General features: G+C 37.3%; 1 protein-coding gene across 1 annotated transcript; it reads left to right on the top strand.

Annotated features, from left to right (window-relative positions):
- Positions 1-2,649: 2,649 nt before the first annotated feature.
- LOC139147682 (uncharacterized) lies at positions 2,650-16,745 on the top strand. The gene is made up of 3 exons (XM_070718840.1): positions 2,650-3,153; positions 15,420-15,769; positions 16,247-16,745. The coding sequence occupies exons 1-3, from the start codon at positions 3,057-3,059 to the stop codon at positions 16,580-16,582; spliced, it is 783 nt and encodes a 260-aa protein (XP_070574941.1). The 5' UTR covers positions 2,650-3,056; the 3' UTR covers positions 16,583-16,745.
- Positions 16,746-17,031: the final 286 nt, after the last annotated feature.

Here is a 17,031-nt window from a genome sequence, read left to right as displayed (position 1 = left end):
TCAGTTCATATCTTGACAGTTTTTACAGTATTATCTTGATGCATTTTACCGCTGCGTCATGTACATAGTCCTGATACGTTTTCATTTTCGTGGTTGTTGCGGCTTGTCATATTATCTTGTGATCTCCAAAGGAATGATAATAACATGCAGGTTCGTGACTCGCAGGTGCTCTCTCAAGTTCTTGACCTTTCCTTTTTATCCCGGCACAAAGATTCCTATTTTTTCTGTATTTCGATACGTTGCGTCAAATAAACCAAATCAAAACAGGTTTCGGCAACAGTGTTGCAATATTAGACCCAGCATGAAAGACATGTGTACGTTTTGGCTAAAGGTAGCACACGTCGCGAAATTGAAAGACCTAAACTTTTGTTCAGATTTTGCTCATCAAGGAAGTTTTCAATCATTAACTTTCAAAATCGGGAATAAACTCGATTGTCACCGTACTGACTCTGGTACTATGGAAGCAATTAAATTTACTGATATTTGGACATTAAAAACAAGCACCTTCCCTATGTTAAGTGTACTTTCTAAAATACTTTTTATTTCAGATTTTCTCAAAAATAAGGCACAAAAACTGTATTCGTTGCAAAAGCTTCAGCTCCAAAATAAACCCACACAGGCATATACTGTGAGAGTCCGCGTATCTGTTCTCGAGGAGCATTGTAACTTAATGCACGGAACGATTGTTTTAAAAGGACTGATTCATGTACCGTAGCGGGCCTGACAAACATCGTAATAAACATGTCAAAATGTGGGTTACACTGCTGATAGGACAGTGACCCAGTTTGTATGAGTGGTTGAATCTTGCATACATTCCAACTATGCGCTACGTAATCAGTAGCACTCTTGCATGATGCCACTGCTGAGCTCAACTATTTTCGCAATGTCCGGGGACTTGTCCCTCCTAGCTGTGGAAACGCAGCTATCCGTGGCGGCATACCCTGCTTCTATACGGGTAATCAAAAGGTCAACCCCGCCACGGATATCAGTAGCGGGGTTGACCGTTGGATGACCCGCATGTCCCTGACATTGATGTACAGGGTAACCTTTAATGCTGCTAAGTAGACATTATCGCACAGTTGCCGCTGAGGCTGCGAGACTCACCATTGCCTGTATGAAGTAACCTGGTGCACCACTGCCCTAACACCCAATAGCAACAACTGAAAAGAGTCACTGGTTTGCAAATGACCGCTTCTATAGTTTGGTAGTTTACTTCAAAACCAAGCCATGACTTCTGTATATGAAACATCATAGATCAAAGGAGAAAATACTCGAAATTAAATCAAAGAGAAAGGAAAAAGTTTCTCGCTTAGAAGTTTGAGCACGGAGGCAGCGATACTAGAGGATATGCTGGACCCGTGCTAAACAGAAGTACAATTCAGCATAACTTAGGGGGTGGCTTTGTATTTGTTTACCTTGAACGGCATCCTCAGACAAGTGATGTCAGATGGAGAATGTAACAGAAACTTAAAGGGTACGAATAAGAATAAGTTCCTTTTTTGTACAAAAGTAATGAAAACATTCTCTGAAGTTACACATTGTAGTGTCATGTTGTCTATAGAATGAAGCGCTGTGGGGACTAGACCTTCTGCAACGTTTTATGCCTCACTTTGGTATAAGAATCTCTAGTAAGACTTGCAATTGACCACGAAACGCTTCAAGAAGGGATCATACACTGCTCATGAAAAAAACCCCAACAACTTGGCCCAAATCAGGTTCAAGGTCAGCCAAAAATGATGACGATAACAGCTAATAACGAAAGGTTGTGTATGTGACATAAACCAAATCGGATCAAGCTACCTCAACTTGAATGCCGGCTATTGCATGGGCCTGTTTTACGGTCGTTCACTATGAACTAAGGCATATAAAAGTATACATGTGTTAGCAATGATTAAATCATTGTTGATCCTCCATAAAGCTTTTTGCACACAGAAACGTCAAACTTGAAGCCTAAGCAAGAAGTTTTATAACCCATGTTGAGCGTCCTCCTATTTTCTTGGCTTGACTTACAATAGAGAAAAATTAAGGAACTTTGTACATAGTCTCTAATGTAAATCACTGAGCAATGTATTAAGCTAGTGACCAGCTTTACACAATGGAGGGGGAAGTGCAGTCATCCCCTCTGTGTGTGGTTCGGGTCACGGGCGTGCGTTACCTCGAAGCTGATTGCGGCGTCGATTGTTCGGCTTAACTAATTTCCGTTAACGGTGAGAGTATATTAGCGTTTACTCAACATCAAAGATAGTTCTGCGCATCCCGGTTGCAATTTACAGTGAGTCAAACGTTAGGTGGCAAATCGCGTAACAGGCTAGTATTGGTGAATAATGTTTTGAACCCATTTTATAACATGATCTGGAAAGATGTTTTTCAGAGAATCGTAGCTCCCACATAGAGGCGACATTGAGATAAATAAAGACCAACGGAGCGGGGAAGATAGAGCGATGCTGTTCTACTGATGGCCAACGTATTTGTACTATTGGTCACTGGGTAAAAAGTCTTTGCAGTGTTTACTTAAATGAACGAGAACTTCCATCTGTGTTTCTCTCATCGATCACGTCAAACAATTGTTTTGCATACTTTTCGGAAAGTATAAATATGGTGACTGCGCTGTCGGATCTTAATGCTAGCATTGTTCACAGTCACACGGTTGACAGTTAGCCCCGCTATTCCAACTAACGTCTTGAAGAAAATATGAAGCCTCGTAAGTCTGCAGAAGAAATCACGACGGTAGAACTGCTGGTCTTCGTGGCCCTAACCAGCAACAGCGTTTGTTCAGCCAGACCGTGGCATTTGCATAGAGGCAGAGCGCATGCTTTATCCGTAGGCACAGGTGAACTTCAACTTAACGATTTCACCGGAGGTTTCAACTTATGCTCCATGTTAAGCAGTTGCAGAGATGGACGATTGAACTTGGTAGACAAGCAGACGAAGATCAGTGGTGATGCTAATGGTGGTAACGCGATGACACTGATGGATGCAAGTTCCTGTCGATTTGAAGATAAGGATGAAGAAGACAGCAAATATCTGCTGACCAAATTGGCTCATTCTGAAGATGCATGGCCAAAAGGCGATATGAGGATGTCACCAGTGTCGGAAATTATGCGAGGGGAACCCACAGGAGTGAGTTTCGATTTATTCGGGAGTTTGACCTCGGTAAGTTTTTGCGACAGAATTTTATCGTATAACTTTTTAAAGCCTCTTGGCCACTGGCTCCTATAATTCACGAGTTCCAAATGGCAATCAATTCGTAGACTTTGTGATTGAACTATTACAGTAATTTGCGATGAACCGTTGGCAAATCAGTAGATTTTCGTTCGGATTAGGACTCACACTCAAAAAGGTACAGTACCCAGTCACCCAGCGAAGACATCCCGGTCAAAACACTCAGCCAAATCTCTACCCTTAACTAGGTGTGAACTGAATGTGCTCACGTGTTTTACAACAGGTTCGTTAATAGCAGTACGCTTCACAGAACAATCAGATATTGCATTTGGTTTGTGTAGCGCGTTTTGAAGGTGTTATCAGTGAGGCCAATGTAAACCCTCTCTGCGTTGTCCTCCGTTGATACTTTGGCTTTGTAACCACGCCTTCTAAGCTTACCCTCCAAGGGCATGCCGACTTGACCCGGCAATTACAATCAACTGGTTTAGTCTAGTCGGAAGGTAAGGTTCCCATGCACCCCATGGATGTATTTTTTTAACCTACATTTTTGTAATCCTTAGGGTCTATATTTAATGAATTTTGATGTTCCCAAAATCAAATAGTGTCCCATGGGTTCATTTGGCGCCATCTTTGCCGCCATCTTGGCCGCCATCTTGGATTTCAACAATGGGGTAGGGTCACGTATTTACCGCTCGACGGAAACAGAAACATAAATACTATAAACTTTACATATTTAGAAAGCCAAGATCATGGCCTTTTCATTGATATATAACTTAATAGGAATTAATTAATATTCGAACGTCGATTAGACTTTATATCGGCCATTGACAGTAAATCGTAAAATTTGCTAAATTTCACACCCAATAATTAAGTTCCGTTCCTCCAAACAATTTTTCATAAGGTATTTATATATTTTTTGGAAGAACTCAGTGCAATAAACAAGAAAAACAACATTAAAAGTATGTGTCTTGAGATTTAGTGGGTGCATGAGCTTGTTTTCTTATTACGTGGTATGCCATATATCCGTGTGTAACATAAGGGGTAGGGGTAATGTTTCCCTTTCTGTTTCGAATCATGAATGATGAAACCATAAAAATGTTACATTTTTTAAAAGTGCCGCATCAGACCTTTCTAAAAATATATAGATTTATGGGGAAAAGTTGCATAGTTAAAAGTTACAAAGCTTAAACCTTTCGGTTTGTGTCGATTTTAAGTGATTTTTTAAGAACGAAATTACAACATATGGGGTAGGGGTAATATTTCCCTTTCTGTCTCGAGCCATGAATTAAGAAACCATATAATGTTATACTGTTTGAAAGCTCTGAAGAGGGCCTTTTCAAACATGTATAGTTTTATTGGGAAAAGTCCTATTTTAAAGTTACAAAGCTTATGCCTTTCAGTTTGTGTCGATTTTAAGTGATTTTTTTATGAACGAAATTACAACATATGGGGTAGGGGTAATGTTTCCCTTTCTGCCTCGAGCCATGAACTATGAAACCATATAAATGTTATACTGTTTGAAAGCTCTGAAATAGGCCTTTCCGAACATGTAAAGTTTTATTGGGAAAAGTCCTATTTTTAAAGTTACAAAGCTTATGCCTTTCAGTTTGTCGATTTTAAGTGATTTTTTATGAATGAAATTACAACATATTGGGTAGGGGTAATGTTTCCCTTTCTGCCTCGAGCCATGAACTATGAAACCATATAAATGTTATACTGTTTGAAAGCTCTGAAATAGGCCTTTCCAAACATGTATAGTTTTATTGGGAAAAGTCCTATTTTAAAGTTACAAAGCTTATGCCTTTCAGTTTGTGTCAATTTTAAGTGATTTTTTAAGAACGAAATTACAACATATTGGGTAGGGGTAATGTTTCCCTTTCTGCCTCGAGCCATGAACTATGAAACCATATAAATGTTATACTGTTTGAAAGCTCTGAAATAGGCCTTTCCAAACATGTATAGTTTTATTGGGAAAAGTCCTATTTTAAAGTTACAAAGCTTATGCCTTTCAGTTTGTGTCAATTTTAAGTGATTTTTTAAGAACGAAATTACAACATATGGGGTAGGGGTAATGTTTCCCTTTCTGCCTCGAGCCATGAATTATGAAACCATATAAATGTTATACTGTTTGAAAGCTCTGAAATAGGCCTTTCCAAACATGTATAGATTTATTGGGAAAAGTCCATATTTTAAAGTTACAAAGCTTATGCCTTTCAGTTTGTGTCAATTTTAAGTGATTTTTTAAGAACGAAATTACAACATATGGGGTAGGGGTAATGTTTCCCTTTCTGCCTCGAGCCATGAATTATGAAACCATATAAATGTTATACTGTTTGAAAGTTCTGAAATAGGCCTTTCCAAACATGTATAGTTTTATTGGGAAAAGTCCCTATTTTACAGTTACAAAGCTTATGCCTTTCAGTTTGTGTCAATTTTAAGTGATTTTTTTAAACAAAATTATAATATAAGGGGTAGGGGTAATGTTGCCGTTCTGCCTTGAACCATGAATTATGAAACCATATAAATGTTATACTGTTTGAAAGCTCTGAAATAGGCCTTTCCAAACATGTATAGTTTTATTGGGAAAAGTTGCATATTTGGAAGTTACAAAGCTTATGCCTTTCAGTTTGTGTCAATTTTAAGTGATTTTTTGAATAATATGCTCAAAACAGTTAGTCCGTTGGCCAGGTATCGAAATCATCCCCTCTAAGGCATTTTACCCACTATGATTTTCTGTTAGCTAGTGTTCTCAGCTGTCATAATCTGCTTATTTTCCATTTAACTGATGGTGTGTGAGAGTGTAACGACTTGTTTGTGAAGGGCTGTCACGCCCTCAGTAGTAAAATAGGAATGGGTTAGGGGTAACATATTTACCGCTAGTCGGAAACAAAAACAAAAAAGTACCATAAACCACAGTCCCTCTAGGGACTGTGCATAAACAATACATTCTTAGAAAGCGCAGATAATCCGCTTACCATTGGTATACAACTAAATGGGGATAAATCGATATTCAAACATCGATTAGATTTTATATCGGACATGAAAATAATGTAAATTGTAAAATTTGCTTAATTTCAAACCCAATAATTAAGTTCATGTTCCTCAAACAATTTTTACAAGGTATTTATACATCATTTGAAATAACGTAATGCAATAGAGAAGTAAAAAACATTAAAAGAGTGTATCTTCTTGAGACTTATGGGGTGCGTCAATATATATGGTATGCCGTACATCCCTCTATAATATACATTTAAGGGATAATGTTTCCTCTCCTACCAAACGCAGCGAATAAGGAAGCCACATAAATATCATATCTCTGAAACACTAACGCAGTTGTTTTTCCAACAAGATATGGCTTGATGGGGTAAACTAAAAATCATGCAGTGGCAATGCCTAAACTCAAAAGTTTGTGTTACTTTACTGACATTTACTCGTTAAAAGGAACATAGAAAAATAATCTATAGGCATTAAATAACACTAAAAGTTAAAATGGTGGTTAATAAAGACGTTTTACTCATTTCAATAACTTAAATTAGGGAAAGAAAGTTAAAAACTATGTCGAAAATTATATATTCCAAACCCAAAAACACTAAAGTGGATGTCATAGTCGTCATGCTAAGTTGATTTGACAGCAGCAACAATCAATCCCTTTTCTTTAATTGTATCGCGAGAGATATATAAGCAATAGAGTACCACTTTGAAAGGATACCACACGGTTTCGACCGGTAAACAACATAGGCGCACGAACTTCAGTCGTGTGTATAAGGAGTGAAATGGTCAAAACCGAGCTCGAGTGGTGTACCCAACTTATAGGGGTTGTTTATCGCTATATTATATCAGTATATTGAAACTTATGATGAAAATACAAACAATGTGAAAGAAACCCACTTTGGAGATAGGAATGGCCAACTTTACAGTATATCGTAAATATATGCACAGTCACGTGACCGTCTGGGCAAATCAGAGCTCACTATTAATAGTGTTACTTTTAATACCACACAAGAACACGAGAGAATCTTTTATCGCTCAAAACTAATCACCATTAATCCACAATATAGGTTCTCCATACTAAGATAAGATGGATCGACAACACTTTACCTTCCTTACCAGAAAACAAGAGATCATAACCAATTTTTCGAAATTATTTTACAACGCAGAACACTATATACTCTCAATGAGGATTACATTTTCGACTGGGTACTAAAATTCAATAGCAAATAATTCTGGAACTAAAACCCGAAAAGCCAAATGTCACAGAACGCATTCAAATTACGCAATTAATAGTAAACAGAAGGCGAACAAACACTCTCTACACCAAGCAATAAGAAGGCGAGACAAACTCAGAAAATGACTAAAAAGGCTTATATTCCCATTGACACCTCAATGTTTAAAATGCCTTGTGAGTGAATCTATCATTAGTTTCTATCATGGATGACATTTAACCAATGTTAGACCCTGACGTCTTTGAAGCAAAGACCCTACAAACGGACGTTTTAGGGTCAATGCTTGAAGATACCGTTCCCACCAGCATGATCGAATCAGAGAGACTAGATTGATCTAACTTTCGAGCTAGATCAACCACCAGCAGCTGAGAAAAAATAAGTCAACATAGTCATCAGAGTCAAGCGAGCTAGACAACGGCTTCACACATTATACTCCACAGAGAGGACATTCTTACACAATTCACAAAAAGCGTTCAAAAGCTTCGTTAAAGGCATTGTTCGTGATCCTAGGGACGGGCATAGATGGTTGCGTGGCAAATGCAAAATATTAGTCATGCTGAATCAAGGTGTAATCAAGTAATAGCTTATTTATAGATTGGGAAAATCCTATCCTGATAGTAATGATGGAATATAAACTTTGTGAAAAGTTGAGAAAATTTGCCACGTCTTTGATTTGTATGTTTTACATTCCATGTTGTACAGTACTGCCTGTACTATACATGAACAGTCAATACATCCGGCAAGTATTCTGTGCTGTTCTTTTATAGTTAGGTCCCCGCAGTCTGAGATAAGTATTTCTATAGTGTCAACCATTCTCTTCGATCACTGTAATCTACTCCAATAAATTCCCATTTAACTCATTTGTATGATTACAGGGAAGCCTAAGCCTATCTCTTACAATCTAAGATTTGAGATATTTGACAACAAATGTATGCAATTTTCATATATTTCATAGGCCTAAATAACACACAGAAGAAAGTCATACTCAATGTTTTGTCCAATTTAAAGTCAAATTTTCAACGAAACAAGTATAGGTGGCCATCTGTAAGCCAAACGAGAATTAATATTAGCAAAGATGGATATTAATTAAGCCTTTCTCATTTCCGATCCCAGTTACTCATACAACGGGGTATAAGCGAAAGCCAAGAGTATCGAATGTGTTGAAACCTAAGTGGCCCTATTCAGTACCACGTAGCCTACAGGTACACCTTAAAGAATACTTACCAGGCCAAAATACCGAGTGTTGAATTCCTTCAAAAGTGGCAACACCTGGAACAACACTGCGGCAACCAATTTATCAACCTGATCTCTAACTATTTACCTCTACACCCAATAAAGCACCGGGGACTCAAGACAGTTGTACGGGAGCGATCGAAGACACTCGCTACACAGAACGCAGGATGGAAGGCTGCAAAGACGATTCTTCAAATAGGCAAAAAAGAGGCTAAAACAACACAAACATTCACAGCAACGACGATAGGTCGGGTTTTCTTCCTATACTACGGTACAAACCAAACCAAAGGGTCTTTCAAAGGCCACCGCACTTCCCTTGAAGCCTGGGATCATGATTAGTGCCAAGTTTGGTTGGGCGTTTTGGGGCATGGCTCTGCATAATGAGTCTGTTGGTAACAGTTGCGATCGTTCGCATTATCTGCGGATCTGTTCGCTCTCAGATCACACTCAGGCTCGGACTAATATAGATACGTACAGCCTTCGTTTCCAGGCTCGTTTCAGTCATGCCATGGTAAATACTCGAAATAAAAAAGAAAGGAAGAGTTTGCTTGAATGAATTTACCGAAGTTTAAGGCCATATCAACGTTCATTATGTGTTTGATTCGGCTACTGACCTCCATGTACATACGGAATATTGGCGCCGTCTAAAGTCGAATAATTATCAAAAAGTAAAAGGCTTATATCTGGCCTTTCTAAGAATGTATTGTTTATGGTACTTTTTTGTTTTTGTTTCCGACTAGCGGTAAATATGTTACCCCTAACCCATTCCTATTTTACTACTGAGGGCGTGACAGCCCTTCACAAACAAGTCATTACACTCTCACACACCATCAGTTAAATGGAAAATAAGCAGATTATGACAGCTGAGAACACTAGCTAACAGAAAATCATAGTGGGTAAAATGCCTTAGAGGGGATGATTTCGATACCTGGCCAACGGACTAACTGTTTTGAGCATGTTATTCAAAATATCACTAAAATTGACACAAACTGAAAGGCATAAGCTTTGTAACTTCCAAATATGCAACTTTTCCCAATAAAACTATACATGTTTGGAAAGGCCTATTTCAGAGCTTTCAAACAGTATAACATTTATATGGTTTCATAATTCATGATTCAAGGCAGAACGGGAAACATTACCCCTACCCCTTATATTATAATTTTGTTTAAAAAAATCACTTAAAATTGACACAAACTGAAAGGCATAAGCTTTGTAACTGTAAAATAGGGACTTTTCCCAATAAAATTATACATGATTGAAAGGCCTATTTCACAGCTTTCAAACAGTATAACATTTATATGGTTTCATAATTCATGGCTCGAGGCAGAAAGGGAAACATTACCCCTACCCCATATGTTATATTCGTTGCTTAAAAAAATCACTTAAAATTGACACAAACTGAAAGGTTTAAGCTTTGTAACTTTAAAATAGGACTTTTCCCAATAAAACTATACATGTTTGAAAAGGCCCTCTTTAGAGCTTTCAAACAGTATAACATTTATATGGTTTCTTAATTCATGGCTCGAGACAGAAAGGGAAATATTACCCCTACCCCATATGTTGTAATTTCGTTCTTAAAAAATCACTTAAAATCGACACAAACCGAAAGGTTTAAGCTTGTAACTTTAATTATGCAACTTTTCCCATAAATCTATATATTTTTAGAAAGGTCTGATGCGGCACTTTAAAAAATGTAACATTTTTATGGTTTTATTATTCATGATTCGAAACAGAAAGGGAAACATCACCCCTACCCCTTATGTTACACACGGATATATGGCATACCACGTAATAAGAAAACAAGCTCATGCACCCACTAAATCTCAAGACACATACTTTTAATGTTGTTTTTCTTGTTTATTGCACTGAGTTCTTCCAAAAATATATAAATACCTTATGAAAAATTGTTTGGAGGAACGGGAACTTAATTATTGGGTGTGAAATTTAGCAAATTTTACGATTTACAGTCAATGGCCGATATAAAGTCTAATCGACGTTCGAATATTAATTAATCCCCATTAAGTTATATATCAATGAAAAGGCCATAATCTGAGCTTTCTAAAGATGTAACGTTTATAGTATTTTATTGTTTCTGTTTCCGTCGAGCGGTAAATACGTGACCCCTACCCCATTGTTGAAATCCAAGATGGCGGCCAAGATGGCGGCAAAGATGGCGCCAAATGAACCCCATGGGACACTATTTGATTTTGGGAACATCAAAATTCATTAAATATAGACCCTAAGGATTACAAAATGTAGGTTAAAAAATACATCCATGGGGTGCATGGGAACCCTACCTTCCGACCCGACTAGTTGATCTAACTGAGGATTGCAGGATGCTTGAAACTTAAGTAATGATTTCATTACTTTGTACTTGAAGTAATTTGAAATATATATATATATAATATATATATATATATATATATATATATATATATATATATATATATATATATATATATATAATATATATATATATATATATATATATATATATATATATATATATATATATATATATATATATATATATATCTCTCCTTTGCCCAAGTTCAGAGGTTTTATATATATATATTATATATATATATATATATATATATATATAAATGAATAAACAGATTACTTCAAGTACAAAGTAATGAAATCTATTACTTAAGTTTCATGCATCTTGCAATCCTCAGATAGAGTGAAAGGATTTCTAGCTCGACACTCTTACATATATGATTGGGACGAACCACATTCTATTTGTAGGTAGTGTTAAAATTTGATAAATAATATTTGTTTTGGTGGCGACATTTGAAACCAACTCAGAGCGTTTGTTTAACAGTGTAGATTTGTCAGCATTGATAATGTGCAGCTTTTCTGATATACAAAGATTACATCGCTTGTTCATGTTAGAGTAGCTCAATGCTTTATCAATGATTGACCATGAAATGTCAAAGTCTTGTCCCTTATTTCTTAAGTTCCATACATATTTTGATAACTCGGTGTCGTTTTTGTATCTCTCGTTGCGGAACGACTTCATGTGATTAGCGTAGCGCGTCTTGAAGGTGTTATCAGTGAGGCCGATATAAACCCTCTCTCCGTTGTCCTCGTTGATACGTTGGCCTTGTACACCACGCCTTTGACTTGACAGTTACCCTTCAAGGGGCATGCCGACTTAACCCTGCAATTGCAATCAGCTGGTTGGTCCTTACGCTGTTCTCCGGAGATTACCCTCTTATTGTGCGATTTGATTATACTTGCCATATTCCTCATACAGCTATAACTCACTTTAATTGTGTTTCTGTTGAAGATCTTGTGAAGTTTAGACCCTTTGGAAAATATTTATCGACGAGTTGGAGAAATTTCCTGCCGATGTTTGTTTCCACGTTCTTGCTGAAAGGGGGGTTGAACCACGTGATATGACGCTTCTGTTATTGCTTCTCCTCGCTGATTGGTTGGTCTTGGTGAATTCAATTGTTCGGTGTAGCCGCTTGCCTTTAGCGCTGTATTGTATCGCCCTTTATATTTATCAAAGATGTCCTTATCACTAAATATTGTCGAGATGCGTTTGCTTATTGCGTCAGGTATGTGATTAATAATGGTTGGCGGGTGATTAGACTGCTTATGGACATACATTGTTTGGTCGTTCGGTTTACGATACGGGTAGAACTTGCCGTCGTTCAGATTAAATGTCACATCCAAGAAGTTTGTAATCTTCTGGTTTGTCTCGATCGTGATTTTCAGGCCAATGTCATGAAATATCTTTGTGATTTCCTTTCTGATCTTATCCGCCTTGCTGGCCGTGATATTTTTGAGTACACCAAGCCCGTCATCCCGGTATAAAGCCGATATGATTCCTATCATACTTTTTGGCGAGTGTGTTAAGTATATACAGACCCACCAGCTCGCATATTTCAGCACCATCGAAGCTGCCCATCGCCACATCGAATAAATCCTTATTCTCTCTTTTAATCCAGGATGTTATGTCGTCAAAAAGGAGGGTCTTTCTCGAGTGCATTATGATATCAACCACTTCATCAGAAATTGAAGTATATTCTCTCGCAAAATCAAGTGATTTACGTAAGAGATCTTCTGAGATAGATGGATAGAAGTTGACAATGTCAAATGTAATGAATCTACATTTTGATTTACCTCGTATCCCCTTGAACCAGTCAATGACAGCTGATGAATTCCTCCATTGGTTCACACACGTACGTAATCTAATATCATTGTTGATTGTGTCAAATAATTGCTTACTTACTTTGCCCATCTCGCTTTTGGTCGGGTTAATAAGTCTACATGTGGATTGTTCATGAAGTTGTCTTTGTGGTCTTTTAATGTAATGAAGGCCTGGCGCTTAGCGAGTGTGTCCATTCTTTCTGCAATATTGAGTTCACTTGCTATTTCCTTCGCTTCACTATTAATTTCGTTGTAAACGCTGTTGTTCGCTAACTTGTATGACTTTGTTATGTTGTCACGTAACATCTTCTGATAACAATCAGCACTAACCTTGTAGAAGTTACGTGTCTTGTCGGCAGGGACAAAAATCTTCCCCGATTTCTTGATTTCGCGGATGTCAGATTTTAGTTTTCTTTGGAAGCCGTCATTCACCTTCCTGAATTTGATATTATCCACCAAATTTAACACAGCCTCCTCAAATGGTCTCAACTCTTCGACCTGCGGTGGTTGCTTTCTCGATCTACATCCATATTTGCCATCAAAATTCCGCTGGTCGTCACTATCGTCCTTCTTGTTCTTGTTAATATAAGCCCACCTAATATTTCCAAAAAAGCTGTCAACCATCGCAATAAACTGTATCATGTAGGCTTTAATCGATGGCATTGGTACGCCCTTCATAGAGTAGTCGAAGCTAATTCTCTCCATACTTGATGTAGATCCAGTAGACAAGAATGCTCAACTAATAAAATTAGGAGCCCGTAATATCAAAGTTTACAGATGTCCTCGTGGGAAATAAAAGTGCTCAATGATAAGCAGAGCGTTATAATTAAACTAATTACTTCAAGTACAAAGTAATGAAATCTATAACTTAAGTTTCATGCATCCTGCAATCCTCAGACAGAAGTGAAGGATTTCTAGCTCGACATATATATATATTGGGTATATATATATATATATATATATATATATATATATATATATATATATATATATATATATATATATAATATATATATATATATATATATATATATATATAATACAAAACACAAAATGTATACAATGTGCCCTCCCGTTATCACCATAATGGCTTTATGGCAACCTCTGAACTTGGGCATAGAGCGTACGGTTACACATTGTTGTATCTATGTATATATATATTATATATATATATATATATATATATAATTATATATATATATATATATATATATATATATATATATATATATATATATATATATATATATAGATGTCGCCATGGGAAATTACAGTGATCGATGCTAAGTAGAGCCTTATAAATAAAGAAATTACTTCAAGTACAAAGTAATTAAATACATTTATTAAGTTTCATGCATCATGCAATCCTAAGAGGATTGCAGGATGCATGAAACTTAAGAGTGCTGTTCATACATGCATGTCGCGACGCTTGCGTGAACAGACTGTGCTCTCATGACATTTTTACGAAATCGTCTCCAGTCGTACGGCTCAATGTGGACGTCGTACTCGGCGATAATCGCGAAAGCTGCATCTCAACGTCAGTTCAACTAAATAAATAAGTGCCATAAGATCTTCGGTAAAGCGACATAGAAGGCACATAACATCACTCCATTCGACGTACAACGATAAATCCTTCATCACATAAAACTATCCGTAAACTCTCGGTCGGAATCGAACCTGCAGCGTAATGCTGTGACGACATCAGCGGTAGCCTGACCTCTGCAGTGCAACTCTGTGGATGTATTATCGAAAGTCGACTCGGACAACAGAACAAAGTTTCCCTCAAGTGTCAAATTTAGAGGTACTAGTATCTACGGGCGAGATATGTGTTACTGCAAACATCAAAGTCAGGAGAACGTAAACATTGACGTCGGGATCGGGATTGACAAGTTGGCACCGGAGGAGACTGGTGATGGCAACTTGTCGCCGTGTAAGCATATGTGGTCTTAGTCACAGTGGGTGCAATCAAACGGAACTTTTCCGTCTCATCAATATCGTAATTTCTTTATTTATAAGGCTCTACTTAGCATCGATCACTGTAATTTCCCATGGCGACATCTGTATATATATATATATATATATATATATATATATATATATATATATATATATATATATATATATATATATATATATATATATATATATATATATATATATATATATATATATATATATATATATATATAACCGTACTCTCTGTGCCCAAGTTCAGAGGTTGCCATAAAGCCATTATGGTGATAACCGGGAGGGCACATTGTATACATTTTGTGTATATATATATATATATATATATATATATATATATATATATATATATATATATATATATATATATATATATATATATATATATATATATATATATATATATATATATGTATATATTAAACACCCATTGCCTGGTCATGAGGATTATATAGCGCCCGTCTATTACCCCGAGGGGCCGTGTGTTACCAGAAACATATCGTCATTCCCCGAGGTCGTAGTGTCGTCTGCAGCTTTGTAACAAAACCTAGTACAAACGATATGCACCTACGCTCTCTCTCTCTCTCTCTCTCTCTCTCTCTCCTCCTCTCTCTCTCTCTCTCTCTCTCTCTCTTTCTCTCAATTTGGTTTTACCTTTTCTGTCGACAGTCAATGATGTCTTCAGAAGAGACAAGGCACATTTCCATTTCACTGTGGACTTCCGTCGACTTGGCTATGGCAAAGACCTGTCACTGCAGCTTGCAATAAATGTTGAAAATACAGCAAGAAATCTGCGAATTGAAGTCCAGAAAGGTCATTCTGACGACAATGACAAGGGCAATATATTGCTCATGTTTCTAGATATACGGCCGGAAACTCTACGCGACGGTTGGATGGTCACCGATCTTTCGGATGAAATGGGCATGCTGCGGTGTGATCAGGCGACAGACGTGAATATCACCATTTACGTCAGTGATGGTGATATTTCAAAAAATACTACACTTATCTGTGCCGGGAAGGTGAGTGTTACCTTGTCTGTCCTGAACAACAGAAACACAGCAACAATCACGACGCTTCACGTATAATCACAGTTTTTCCATATGCATGGCACTGTATTGTCAGTATTTTGGTTTACTAGCGTCAGTCTCTTCACTCAGTTTACTTTAACCGAAAATTAAATGAAGAGGAATATAAACTTGTAGGGGAAATCAATTATAGTAGTATGTTCCTCGAAGGTAAAAGACTTATACTTTGCTGAAACTTTCCTTGAGGAATATTTCGTCCATTCTCTTTCAAAATCAAGAATAAAAATCGGGGGTCACTTTGCAAATTTTGGTACTAGAGACACAAATTAGACGAGGGAAAGAATGCAGAGATTTCCTTCACCTACCATCACCAAAAACTCAAAAAAGGAGGTTTAAGTAGTGTATATTGTAAGGTTTGGCATGCCATAATTATTTAGAATTCACAGACTTATTTGCAATTTCACATTCCAGATGGTGGTTATTGAAAGAATCGAGAAGAATGACGAGGCGCTCTGTGCATGTCGCACAAGTCGACCAGTGACGATTCAAACGTCATCTGCCTTCCCAAAGCGATTTGGAAAGGTGGTTGATCCCCTCACTTTCAACACCAGTTTTTGCTACTCTGTTGGAAAATCTGGTGACTCTGAAAAGGACTGCAACGATCAGCTGGCCAACCGTTGTCTTCCTATCGTAAGGGAGGATCTCAAGGCAAATTTTGACAGTGGACGGAAAAGCTTCTGGGTTGTCTTTCCGGGTGCGATTGTGAAGCGATGTGGATTTCACGAGACACACTTTCTTGCCCCGTGATCCCTTCTTCATAAAACATACCGCAAAGAACACGTTCAGAAATTGTACATCACTTTGCAAAGTACGTAGACCGATGTATGATGACTAATCAGCTCCATTTTGTTCACGTGTATCAAGTTTCCAATTGTATGCCATAGTGAACACATGTGTTAATTTCACAGTAGATGATGGCGCACTACAGATTGCCTCTGTATCTAAGAGTAGCTTAACATAGGTAAAAATTAGAGTATCTCTGATTTTTAATTAAGATCTCATCATTTTTCTTATGGAAATAAAATATGACAGAAGTGCATTTTGAAAGAATTTCCCATTTATTGTTCCACATAGTCCTTCACCTTATTTTTAAAAGAGGGTATTGGGGTCATCGTGTTGTTTTGTTTTTAATTAGGGGGTCAGCTCCCCCTCAAGCCGACCAAACTGACCACTCCTTTACTGATTGATTGAGACAT

The sequence above is a fragment of the Ptychodera flava genome, chromosome 2 (genome assembly GCF_041260155.1).
Source record: "Ptychodera flava strain L36383 chromosome 2, AS_Pfla_20210202, whole genome shotgun sequence".
NCBI lineage: Eukaryota > Metazoa > Hemichordata > Enteropneusta > Ptychoderidae > Ptychodera > Ptychodera flava.
The sequence above is the reverse complement of the archived record's forward strand: the minus strand, read 5'-3'. Positions and strand labels throughout refer to the sequence as shown.